Below are 12,502 nucleotides of genomic sequence, written 5' to 3' on the forward strand. Positions count from 1 at the left end.
CCAGGGTACCGCCGGAGAACCATGCAAGGGACATTCTCTTCCCAACAGGTCATATGAGATGGCTCAAATCAAATGCAATGGAACTAGAAGCAACAAATTCTTATTCAATTAATTGGTATTTATTTTTCGATGGAAATATGAATTGATGCAAAATAATTACTCAGTGAGGTATGTGTCTATATATATGAAGCCACTGCATGTACAGAAGGCTTAATTCATGATGGCTTAAGAAACCTGGACCCCGTTTATTCAATGAAACAACTGTATGAAGAAAGGCAACGAATTACGATTTATTGCACAACAAAATACAGAGGCAAGATGATGGCAGAGGGCATGACACGTTTGCATACAGGAGGGCTCAGTGGAGCAGGACTACTTCTACAAGGTGGATGCACACACAGTGCAACCTCTGATTGCAATAATGAGAAATGATGCAACGCACATATGAGAACAAAAAGGAAACCGTATACAATTCACAGTTCTGTTTTCTCACTGATAATATATTGGATATGAAGGGTTACAACATGATTTCTAAACAAAATGCATACTGTTAGGCATGAAAATAGCATTGTTGTTAAATGTGAACATAAAAGGAAATTGGAAAAGTTAAACAAGCTAATGAAGGATAAAAATGTCAATTTTGAATGAAAAGCAAACAGGTGAAAAGAATCGTGACCTATCTGGAAGTTATTTAGATCTGAAGAGAGACCTCTAGACTTGAAGGTAGAAGTAGAGCTCGGATTAAATGATGACTATTTTAAAAGAACCGTGGTTCTCAACACTTCCAATAAAGGGATCTGCACTGCTCCAGGAGGCATCTTCTATCCATCAGGGAAGAGATACGGCCTTCATAGCAGCATCTTAAGAGGGACTTGAGTCCTAAGGGCCTGTTTCTTTACCTATTCTGATTAGTTTGACGCCTCAGCATTGATAAAAATGACTTGAAAGAAGACCTGAAAAGAGGCAGTCATTGGTTTAAAGCTAATTGTGAGTATTCCTTTGGGGAAAATTTAGTTTTTATGACATTAAATAGCAGGGATGAAGTAACATAGATTCCTTTTTCACTTGTAAGTGTTATACTTTAAAGTAAAATTTAAAATAATTCAATACAAGGACGTTGACAGAGAGAACCACAAGCAGCCAGTCTTGTACATAATAGATACATGTTTACAGCTGTTATAGTTATTTGGGGAATGCTCAAAACAATATCAACCATTATGATGGGCACCCATCAGTGGAACCGCAGGCAGGAGGAAAAGCCCTTGTTTGATTGAGCTCTTTGGTGTTCTCTAGGGCAGGACATCCTATCAGAAGTCTACAAAACGTATTTGAGTGACAGCTGAAGGTCTTTTTTTTAAAAAAGAATCGGAATAAAAAAAGGTAAACTTGCACATCATAGACATCATTGATTTGCATAAATTTAAATATTTAAAACCCTTAGGGGATTCACAACCAGGCCCCCATCAGTCATGGACCGGACTACACCTAGAGATTGATGCAAGTTCCAGACTTTCAGGCATCCGTTTACTGCTGTACATTCACTATGGGACGTTGTCTGAAGGAGTACAATATGTAGAAGTATGTACTGCTGATTGCGCATTGGCATGTCATTTTTTCGTTTATTATCCACTACCTTTAGAAAAGTGGGTGCCTGGATGTTTTTCCACCCAGCTTCCACACTTACTGCAGTATTTTTGACACTGAGGGCATCATTATGATTACGCCTGTATTTGGCAAGGTAATACCACACCCAGTAAATACCAATACCACCGGGTGCAGCAATATCTCTTCATGATGATCTTCATACCTTGTAATCCTTGGATAATCCCATTATACTGCATATTTTCCCATTCCCAGCTAAACTCAAACTGTGATACAGTTCCTGGCACACATTTTGTAGTTTTTTTTCTACAGAACTTGCTGTTTGGAAAGGGTGTGGTGTAACTGCACATGTTATAATCCCTTCGATCACAAACTCTTGAATTCTGCTCAGTTGAGGGCCTAAGCATAGGTTTTGAGCATTAATATCCTTTTTGCTAGTGAATATCTACACATTTTTGACTTAGTGGGTGTTTACCACCGTTGTCTAGTCTGCCCGCCTCTAGGAACACCCATCTTTCCAACACTACCCATAAACCTACAAGTTGCATTTGCCTGCACAAATCTTCATAGATCCTAAATCTGTGAAGTGGAACACAGGTGTGTGAAACACATTCTGTAATGAGCACCAACATAAATTTTCAAGTTTCGAAATGCTGCACTGGTCAGGTGGTCACTATCAAACTCTTCTCAGACACCTGTTAGGTAAGACACTGACATTTGTATAGACACAAGACCCTCTCCTGGTTGATGCTAGATGTGGAGAAATGCAAGAACTGCTGCCGACAGTGGGCCTCAATGACCCAATGTTGCAATATCTGTGGAGATACTGGAAAACAGTCATGTAAGAAACAAATGACCTAGCATTCTGTTCAATAGCACATATATTCTTCTGGTGCTGTGCTCACACCGACCACTGGTGCATCTCCAATGCCTGCCTCTCCACGCCCCTTTCTTTGTAATGGACAGCTGCCTAGAAAAAAATACTTTCCATCAAGTTGTTTTTGCTTTCTATAATGTCCTTGAGCCATTTTTCTCTGAAACTAGTTTTTCCGGGTCTGTAAAAGAAAAGAATGATACCGTTAAGTGAGAAAAAAATATGGATTTCAAATAAAGTCTGTAACATCAAAGAGCTATTATTATCATGAATCAAATTAGGAAAATAATATTTACGATCCTGAGACGTAAACTTGTATTAAATGAAATGGTTGGCGGAGAATCAGCCGGAATCAGAGGCAGGATGCATTTCTGCAGTATCACGTGTTTGGTTGTAGGGAAAGTGTCGCATTCAGTTGTTCTTGGGGGTCCCTCAAAGGTCGTGTTACTGGGTCGCAGGGAGAGTATTACTGACCTGGGACCGGTAGATGCATGGAATGGTTTACATGAGGTGGAACATGGCTATATCTTCTTCTCGAACATTCATCAATTCTTTGCAGGAACTGGCTGGAATCAATTAGATTGGCAGGCTGGTTTAAGAAGGCTAGGATGGGGTCCAAAGCAATTTCTGAGCATGCCCCGTGATGGCTATTTTAAATCTCAGGGCTTCCATGCCTAAGGATAAATGTGGACCTGGGCCAGGCCAGCAACTCAAAGCAATCCCAACAATTTTTTCTGACGTGACCCAGGGCACGGAACTCAAGAGTGAAGCACTGCTGCTTTTTGTTACTGGGGGCTGATATTGCAGCACCCCTGCAAAACAAGTCCCCAGTAACAAAACAGGCCCCATCTGCTGCAAAACTGGCCTCCACCCTTCCAGCTTCCCGGGAAAACACCCAATGCCTGCTATAGCCAGTCTGGCCCTGTGTCCAAGGACTGAGCCAGGCAGGGCTTAATTTGAGGCAGTAGTTTGCAGTACTCAGCACTGGCACTTAATTCTCAGCACCAGCACTTGTGATAGCCAGCCACAAGGTGGTGCTGTCTGCAATGTATGGTATGAGAAAAACAACAGCTGTTTATTAATTTAATGTACATTAACAGTCACTAATATGTGCCACCCAAGCCATTCTTATAGCTTTGGGGGACCTGAATAGTATGAAATGTCACACTTGTAGGTGTGTGATGGTTAGTGGTTTTGTTGGTACTGTCATTGCCAGCACTGGCGGGAGCAATGGATGGTGTAAGCTGTTGTGTCCTTCGGACAAGGGCCCTGGCATCTAATGTTTGAACCATTGGACCGAAGAGTAGAGATTACAGGTGAGTAGAAGAATCATGGAGAGACATGAGGACTTGAATTATTTGTGTGGTAAACCTTTAGTAAAATAAGGGGGTGGCGGAGTCACAACGCCACAGGCGGTCAGTTCAACTTTGGAGGAAGTGCAGGAAATCTCAACAGAAGGTGCAGTGGCGGAAGTTACTAGAGCAAAGGTCCAACCAGAAAAAATATGCTATTTGAGAACCTTGTTTTAAACAGAAAAATGCACAGGAGAAAAGACGAGGGCAGGATTATCGAAATGAAATGAAAGCAAAGTATTGTTACAAAGAGCTCTTAGGCTGTAGACTGCATTCAGTACACAACTCTCCCTCAGCTTAAGGCATTGATGCTTGCAACATGTAGTTGGCGACTCTGTGGTAAGGAAGCCATTGGCGTACCTGCATCTTGTGCACAGAAGCTGGAAAAGGGATAGCACGGAGGAATACTGTAAGGTAACTGAACTCACACTATGAGGCTCCTAGGCACTACAGTGCCATACCTTCCTGGCTCAAGAACACTACATAGATGAATAGCAGAAGCACTACTAGCAATAAAGCAAGCAGACACCCACCCTGAGTCCCCACACTACAAAGAGATGGCAATTACATTACCCAGATATCTCTGCAGCACATCTGAGGGTACCACACCTCACACACCTTTCCGGCCATTACACGTACCCCAGTGGGGCTAGAGGAACAAATGCTGTGAAAAGGCCAGGCTTTCAGCTCTGCTCCCTTGAGAAAGCAGATGCAATATATATCATCGCCCTCCCAGTACAGTGAGTGCTTGACGTTTGCACAGGCGACAGCCTGAGCTGAGGGCAGGACTATTTCTTCTTGTGTTTCTATCCTTTTCTAGATTGGCATGTGCTATACTATGCCCTTTGTGAGATGCCCTTCACGTCACTCTACGAGGAGGAGCTCGTTGTTATCCTTGCCAGTTCCATCAACCTGCACCTCTTCCTTCAGTTCATCGGTTCACCTCTGGACTCAGGAAGTCCGATGCTTTTCTGGCCTTCTTGAGGCAGCTAAGAAACTTTGTTTCCTGTGCTCGAAGACTGAGCAGGGGATGATGTTGCTAGATTGTAGATTTAGCAAATGCATCCTTTAGGATGTACCAAAAGGGTAGTGATTAGGATAGCAATTAAAAGATATCTGATCCCCAAAAAATACACTTGACTCTGCCTTAGGCAAACCCACACTCAAAAATCCATTCATCCTTCTTTAAGACTTCAGCTTGCTAAAATTAACTGTAACTTGCTCTCTTATCACAACTCCTTTCTGATACCTAGTTAATCAATAAGCACCTTAGATCAACCCATCTTTCTAGGGGAAAAAAAGGACTTATACTGATAACCAATACACCTCATTACATTAAACCCACAGTCAACCCCTTCACACCTGATCCTGTCATTATAACCCGTTAGTTGCCTTTCTCCCAGTACCACCACCTCCAGCTAACACAACAATACACCATCTGAGCTATGCACTATCCAATGTGCACACTCTATTCCACTGCCATAGATCCCAAATCATACAACATCCATGTTCTTAAAACAAAAATGAGGGCATAATTCACAGTGGAAAGGGGCAAGAACAAATCCACAATAAACTTGGAAGTGTGCACACGAGGACTCAACAATGCCTAATCTGCATCCTTTGATCCTTTCAAAATCTCGTCTTCACCAATGACCTGCATACACAATCAGTAATTTTCCTTCTCCGTTCTTCTCACTTGTGACCGGTCCTGCTCTATCAGCCAATGACTTTGCCGTATACTGATCAGTAAAAATCACCACTATTGGAGACATCCTAGCCACACAACAATTTCCACCACCTCTACCGTCCTACACCCCTACTACACCTCAACCCTGCTAACACATACTTTTGCATTTCCTCGCATCTCCAATATAGACTCCAAAAACAAAAATTGCCAAAGCCATCTTGTACATTGTCTAACCCGATAAGGCCTCAGACCACCAAAACTAAATACTGTCATCTTTGGGCTCTCATACCATCTTTAAGCTGCCGACACAGAAATCTTTCACGCCTTTCCTTCTTTCATGCCAGCTCCTGGTGATGTTTTTAGACTATCTCACTGCTATCAGCCTAGGTGGTCCTGCACTCACTCACACTAAACTCCTAAAAAATCAAGGTCCTTAACAGTACGTCCTCATCAGCATCCACCTCTTTGATTGCCCCATTGTTACTTTATCCCTGATACTCAGAAATGTAGTTCATCTTTCAGAAACCTTGTGGTTCTCTTCAGCCACTACATAGAAATGTAAACCTTTATAAGCAACACACCAACTACAGCGAGATAGGACATACAGGAGATCTGCCCTCGCATCCCTTTCAACCCAGCAAAAGCACTCATTAACTCAATAGCAATCAGCAAGCGTGACTCTTAAATAGTTTATTTGTGCACCTACCTTTGCATCACTCGACCTGGTCATAAACCTTGCCACCAGAACATTGTTCAGTTTATTTAGGCATGCTTCCACATCACCAAAGCCCCACCAGATTGGCTGGCTCTAGGCCTACAACAGAACTTCATAGTGACACGCCTACAGGCAGTGAATTACGAAGCCTCTAACTAAATTTCATCATTCTATCTTGCTACACCCAAAACAGAACTCATTTACTATAACCTTCTCTTCACCCACAAACCACCCCCTTCTCCCGCCTAGTTCCACCACCTAGATCTGCTCTACTCCTTACTACCAATTCTCTCCAAGAGTTCAAAACAACATTAAAAGTTTATATTCTGAAACTCAAAGTATGCAAGGGAAATTTAAATATGATTTAAGAATGATTTAAATATATTTATTTCACTCTTGAATGCCTAAGTGGTTGTTGAAATGCAAGTAGCATGGTTTATGTATGTCTTCACTAATGTTATCCATATAGTGTTGAAATCTATCTATACTTAACTGCAATGTGCTTGTTATGTCAGCTGCCTCTCTCCCATAGCTCTATGTAACATCAACGTTGTGTGGGCAAAATCTTTTTGACTGAAATGCTATTGCTGCTAAATAAATAAAAACAAGCCCGAAAGCACCCTAGAGATTATGATGACAGAAGTGTGGGTTGGGTTGAGGGCGCGTCACAGGGAAGGCTGATCTCCATGGTGTGAACGGCTCAGAGCGGAAGACCACTGGCCCAAGGCCTCAAACTCGTGTCTTGTTCCAGGAAATGATGGGAATGAAAGGGCAGATTAGCATTTTACTTATCAACAGGTCCTTGAAAGGGAATAAGGCCATGTGCCAACTCACTAGGAAGCTGACATTAGGATGAACAGATTTTGTGTGAAAAATAAGAGGGGGCGATCTTGCGTTCAAAGACTGGATGGATGCTACCGCACAATAACATCATTATGCATACAGAGTCCTGGGTGCTCGGCTAAGGGTATCTCTCTGTACATTCCTAATGCACATATAGGAACATGGGACACTAATGGACCATCCATATTGCACAACCTCCCTCCAAGCTGTTATTCGTACCTCAGATATTACCATGTACCCCTGTCCTATCTCCAGACCAACTTGGGTTGTTATTCAACCTCATCCTCTCCAGTTAACTTCCTGCAACAGAGACCCCATTATCAATCTGCTGAGTTCGTCACTATCCACTTCCACCACTCCAGTCTTTAATAAAGACCGGCTACGATCTTTATATAATACAAGTGAGTGGACCATTTGTGGACTGTCATGTGTCATGCGTCAACCTCTTTACGCGTCTCGCTTATCAGTTCATAGAGGTTTACAGTCTGATTGTTTATCAAAGTCCAGCACTGGAGCCTCCCAGGCCACAATCCTGTCAGCTACTCTGGGTTCTGCTAACAACAAGGCTAGCAGTGCAACACAGTACATCTGTTTTGTTGACTTGGCGTTCTCTAGCAGTCCCAGCAAGCTGCGTTTCACTGATATTGGCACCTAGGAGGCATTTGCAGTCATACTCCTTGATATAACCGTATCCCAAACTGATTAGATCAGCGCATCACCTTACCATATGTATGAAGTGTGCATTCGCGGTCTGGCAACAAGCACCTATGCCCAAATGTAAACCTAATATTTTACTCCATCTAGCAGGCCCCCATTTTGTCTGATGCAGGCAATTAATTGAATGAATTTGATGAACGCATTTCTTGACACTCAATACATACAAGCGGCTGTGTACCATTACTCGTAATTCAGTTCTATCCCCACTATGACAGACCACTTGTCCCTCAAACCTAATGTAGCATTCCAGAGTCTTCCAGCATCATCTCATGATACTGAAAATGACCTCTTCACGAGCCCAAGTTCAATGATGCCCCTGATGATGTATCCGTGTTTGGTTCAGCTGCTCCTGATCACCAACTCAAGATCACATATTCGGCAAAGCTTTTTCTGTTTTAAGCCTGGGGCACATGGGATGTCTGAGGGCTGACGTGTTTCAGAGACAATGTACATTTACAAAGATCCTTGAGATGTAGATTTTATGGACAAGGGGGCAGTTGTATTATGGGAACCGATTGAAGCAATCCAGAATTGTCAGTTTTTTAAATCACTGTATTATGGGTTGGGCTAAGGTGTCCTTTTGATGCCATTGAATGGAAAGAAGATGTCTAGGCTTTTTTAAATACCCTTTAAAGCAGTACTAGGAAACACTGTGAGAGAGAAGATAAGTTCGAGTTGTTAAAAAAACCTAATGTGAAATGTATTCCCCAGACCTAGGCCCATCCTTATACATTTTTTGCGCCGCATTTACGTCACTTTTTGGCGCATAAATGGCGCCAACGTACAAAATACAATTATATTTTGCAAGTTTGCGCCGCTTTTGCGTAAAAAAGTAAAGTAAATGCAGTGCAAAAAAGTATAAATATGGGCCCTAGTGTTTGCCCCTCTCTCCTTTCTCCTTATTTAGTGCATTCACTTCCACTGCACACTCTCAGTCTGCCCACTATTGGGCAGGTTGTGCTTACTCTGCCAGCCAGGCTCAATTCCCAGTGGATAATTCTGACAGTGCATACCTTTTCTCACACCATGGTCTCTGCTACACCCCGACTGATCCCAGCTCAGCCACAGCAGTGGAGCACTAGCATTAATACACACAACTCTGTTATAATATCAACAATATTATGCTTAGAGTACCAAGGCTGTTATACTGAGAATTATTGCAGCCATTCTGCATGCAGTTTAGGAATTTCTCCAGCTTTCCCTTCTGTTCATTTGAGGAGTCTTTTATATAAGGCATCAAATAGCATAACAATGGGATGAGGATTCACGCTTGCTCCTCTACTTTGTACAGAGGTAAACCTCCACTGTACGTTTTGCCACATTTTGGAATAATTAAGGATCTTGGCAGATCAAGGATCTTGGTACCATCAAGGAAAGTTATGGGCCTTCCTGTGTTTGTGCAATCTCTTCTGCTCCCTTGCATTTAGAAAGCAACACTGGCAGAAGATCCACACATCTGTGCCCTAGCTGTGTTGTCATGTACAATATCATGGGCTCACAACCATTGTGCCTCCTCACAGACCTACAGTCAGAGGTACACTCAACATTAAAGGCCGTGAGCATGCTCATTATGGCCAACCCAAAATATTAATAAGCATTGCACATCAACCTATTTGTATCACCTCTGGCGAATCCATATATTAGACTTATTTATTTCTAAATAGTCAAAGTTTTATCCTGCGCACACAAAGCCAACAGCATCAGAACACTTTACAGAGGAAACTCTACATAGGGATGTATCAGGAACAATGAGATGAGTGCCTTATACTTTAATTGCATAATACATGCAAATAACTAAGCATCATTTTAAAAAGAAACATGGAAGGTAAAATAACCAGCAGCCATGTGGAGAAACAACATATACGTACAAATGTATATACTGGTAACCTAATTGTAAAGTCCAAGAAACCATTTAGGCTCCAGTATCACAGTTTTCCTGTCTAGGTCCAGCCAGGGCATTGGAATTATGCAATTCTGTAGCCGCCATGTTTTCTGGAAGTTACAGATTTGCCGATTTTGCCACATAATCCATTAACCTCATAGTCTCAGATTTTAACCCAAAAAAAACATTTTCTTGCCTAAACATGTGAAGAGTTACGCAAAATGCTGACAAATGTGTTGCCGGGCAGTGACAGATCACATTACAGTAGGTGATTACAGTATTTAGGTGATAAACTGATACTAATGTGGTTTTTGCCACAAAATGCTAACTTTTAAAAACTATAAAATTGTGATGTCATGTGTTGCATTATGCCTTGTAATTTGGCTTTTTGTTCCACATAATTTAGTCAACCGTACCGCATTATTTTGTCCCTCCCCTGCTGCACAGTCCCAGTAGCCCTGGGTGTAATTAGGAGTGGCCGTAACTCTCTAAACTCAGTAGAGTAATCACACAGAATTAACCGAGAATTCAGCAACACTATGCTTAATTATGTGAGGAGTAATTCCGTATTTACCTTGATTTCTTAGCAGAGAAAGGCCTCCTCCCGTCCAAAATGCGAACATGAATGCATTTTGCACCAAGGAATAGAGGTGAATGCAACAGAACACGAATGGCAGGTGCTAGAAGCTGCTCACGCTCCGTAAATACGCCCTTGGGTGGCATTTTTTCCCAATTTACTCCCAGCATTTAGAGCAATCTGCTTAGCGCAAAATGCACCCTTGCATCCAAAATGGTCACAGGGGCGCATTTTATGGTAAGAAATAGCGTTAAAGCAGTACAACATGAATAGCGTGCTCTTGTAGGAGGATTGTTATAATTATGTGAGCAGGCATAATCAGTAATCTAATGTCAGAGTAACGCTGAAATACTGAAATTACTCCGATTACTCCAGCGGATTTTAAATTACGCCCAGGCCTAGTTATAATAAAGTCCAAACCCGTCGGTCTCTTAAAAGCAGGAGTGCGGTGGGGATACTATAGAGAACATGAGGGGAAGCACTGATCAAGAAGAAAGGCGCTTTTTCTCCTGTGAAGGGCGATGGAGAGGCGACCCTGGGAACAGCAGCTGGGACTGAGCTCCAGAGTTCAGCAGCATTGCCAGAGAAAGGCCGATTCAAGGCAGGAAGCCTGGTTCGCCACGTACTACCCTTCTACATGCCAAACCCCCTACTTATGAAGTCTCCCAATAAAGGGAGCCTTTGCCCCATTTAAAGCATCCCCAAAGACACTTTGCATCCGCAGCTCAAAAGTGTGGAAGCCACAAGCAGAAGCACGCATGCAGGACATTATTCCCATTCACATTAGCATGAACTGTGGAAGTTTTAGAGGGGCTGAAAAAAGCTGATTTGTCCCAGAGTCGCGCACAGCTATTGTATTTGCCCTGCATAGGAAGTTGTGTATTTTTGAGTTACATCGTGGGTCGGAGAAGTAGCAAAATCTTAACATGGAAAAATGAGCTCAAAAGTACCTGTGTTCCAGCCTGTTTGATTCCAGGAAGAAGAAAACCTCGACTGGGAAAGTCTGAAAAACATCAAAATGAAAGAGTTTAAAGTTGAGCCAATAGAAGTAAAATTAAATTGCACTGAAACGCATGGGAACTGCTGGACATTTTACTTTTTTATGCATTTTATGTGCAATTTCACACCATCAACGCTCCCTGATTGTTTTTTTTTTGTTTTCGTGTTTTTTTAAGTTTGATTTCACAAACAAATACAGTTTGGCATCATCAGGGATGCATTGTTGGTATATTCATTTCCTAAATTACCCATCCACACCCGTCACTCCCACCCAGCCCTCAGCAGCACTAGCCAGGACCACCTTGGTAAGCTCGACCACAGCACAGTGAATTATCCCGCCATGCACTGCGCTAGATGAGACTTTGTATTAACAGGTAGGAAACAACAGCTAGGAAACAGTAGTTAGGAAGCAATAGGTAGGATACAGTAGTTAGGAAATAATGGGTAGAAAACAATAGACAATGACAGACAATAGGTAAGAGAAAATGGATAGGAAACCATAGCTAGAGAATAGGAACTAACAGGAAAGAAATGATAGAGAATGGGTAGGAAACAATAGCTAGAAAATAATAGGAAACAACAGGTAGGAAATGATAAACAATAGGTAGGAAACAATGGATAGGAAACAATGGCTAGAAAATAGGAAACAATGGATAGGAAATAATAGACAGGAAACAATAGCTAGAAAATAATAGTTCGGAACCCGTAGGTAGGAAACATAGGGTAGTACACAACAGGTAAGAAGCAATTAGAAGGAAACAATAGTTAGGAAACAATGAGCAGTAATCAATAGAAAATAAATGAAGCCCAAATGCCCCGGGGGCCTGAGATGCATCTTAATTTTCCTCAAGTTCATTGCACTTGTTGAAGCTGAACAGGCAGCTCTTTGCTGGAGGTTCGACCTTCTCCCACTAAACATAGCAATCCTACTCTTAGGTAGGAGAAAGTCCCACTTGCCACTGGATTCCTCTGCATCACTTCGATTGAAAATCAAAACCCAGCAAAGTGCATGAAATTTGCCTCATCTGACACCTATCGGACAGACCCTGAAACCGGATCTGTAATCGCCTGGGCGTGTGGTACACCTGATACAGATATTTGACAGTGTATTGACTTAGGTCTGCACTTAACGGGGAGGTATAAGCCCATTAACCATCCATTAGTGTTGTGATAGGAAGCGTCCTCATCGTGAACCGCTCTTCACAGTGGCGGCCCCTGCCTGTCGTAGATGTATTTAGGACTAGAATTAACTTC

General features: G+C 42.2%; 1 protein-coding gene across 1 annotated transcript in view; it reads right to left on the reverse strand.

Annotated features, from left to right (window-relative positions):
• Window positions 1-266: 266 nt before the first annotated feature.
• The window catches only part of AKAP14 (A-kinase anchoring protein 14), a 42,961-nt gene continuing 30,725 nt past the window's right edge, over window positions 267-12,502 (reverse strand). The window contains exons 5-6 of the mRNA XM_069212180.1: window positions 11,200-11,252; window positions 267-2,657 (exon numbers count right to left, since the gene is read on the reverse strand). Of these exons, the coding sequence (XP_069068281.1) occupies window positions 2,573-2,657; window positions 11,200-11,252 (138 nt within the window). The 3' untranslated portion in view covers window positions 267-2,572. The remainder of the gene's footprint in view (window positions 2,658-11,199; window positions 11,253-12,502) is intronic.

The sequence above is a fragment of the Pleurodeles waltl genome, chromosome 2_1 (genome assembly GCF_031143425.1).
Source record: "Pleurodeles waltl isolate 20211129_DDA chromosome 2_1, aPleWal1.hap1.20221129, whole genome shotgun sequence".
NCBI lineage: Eukaryota > Metazoa > Chordata > Amphibia > Caudata > Salamandridae > Pleurodeles > Pleurodeles waltl.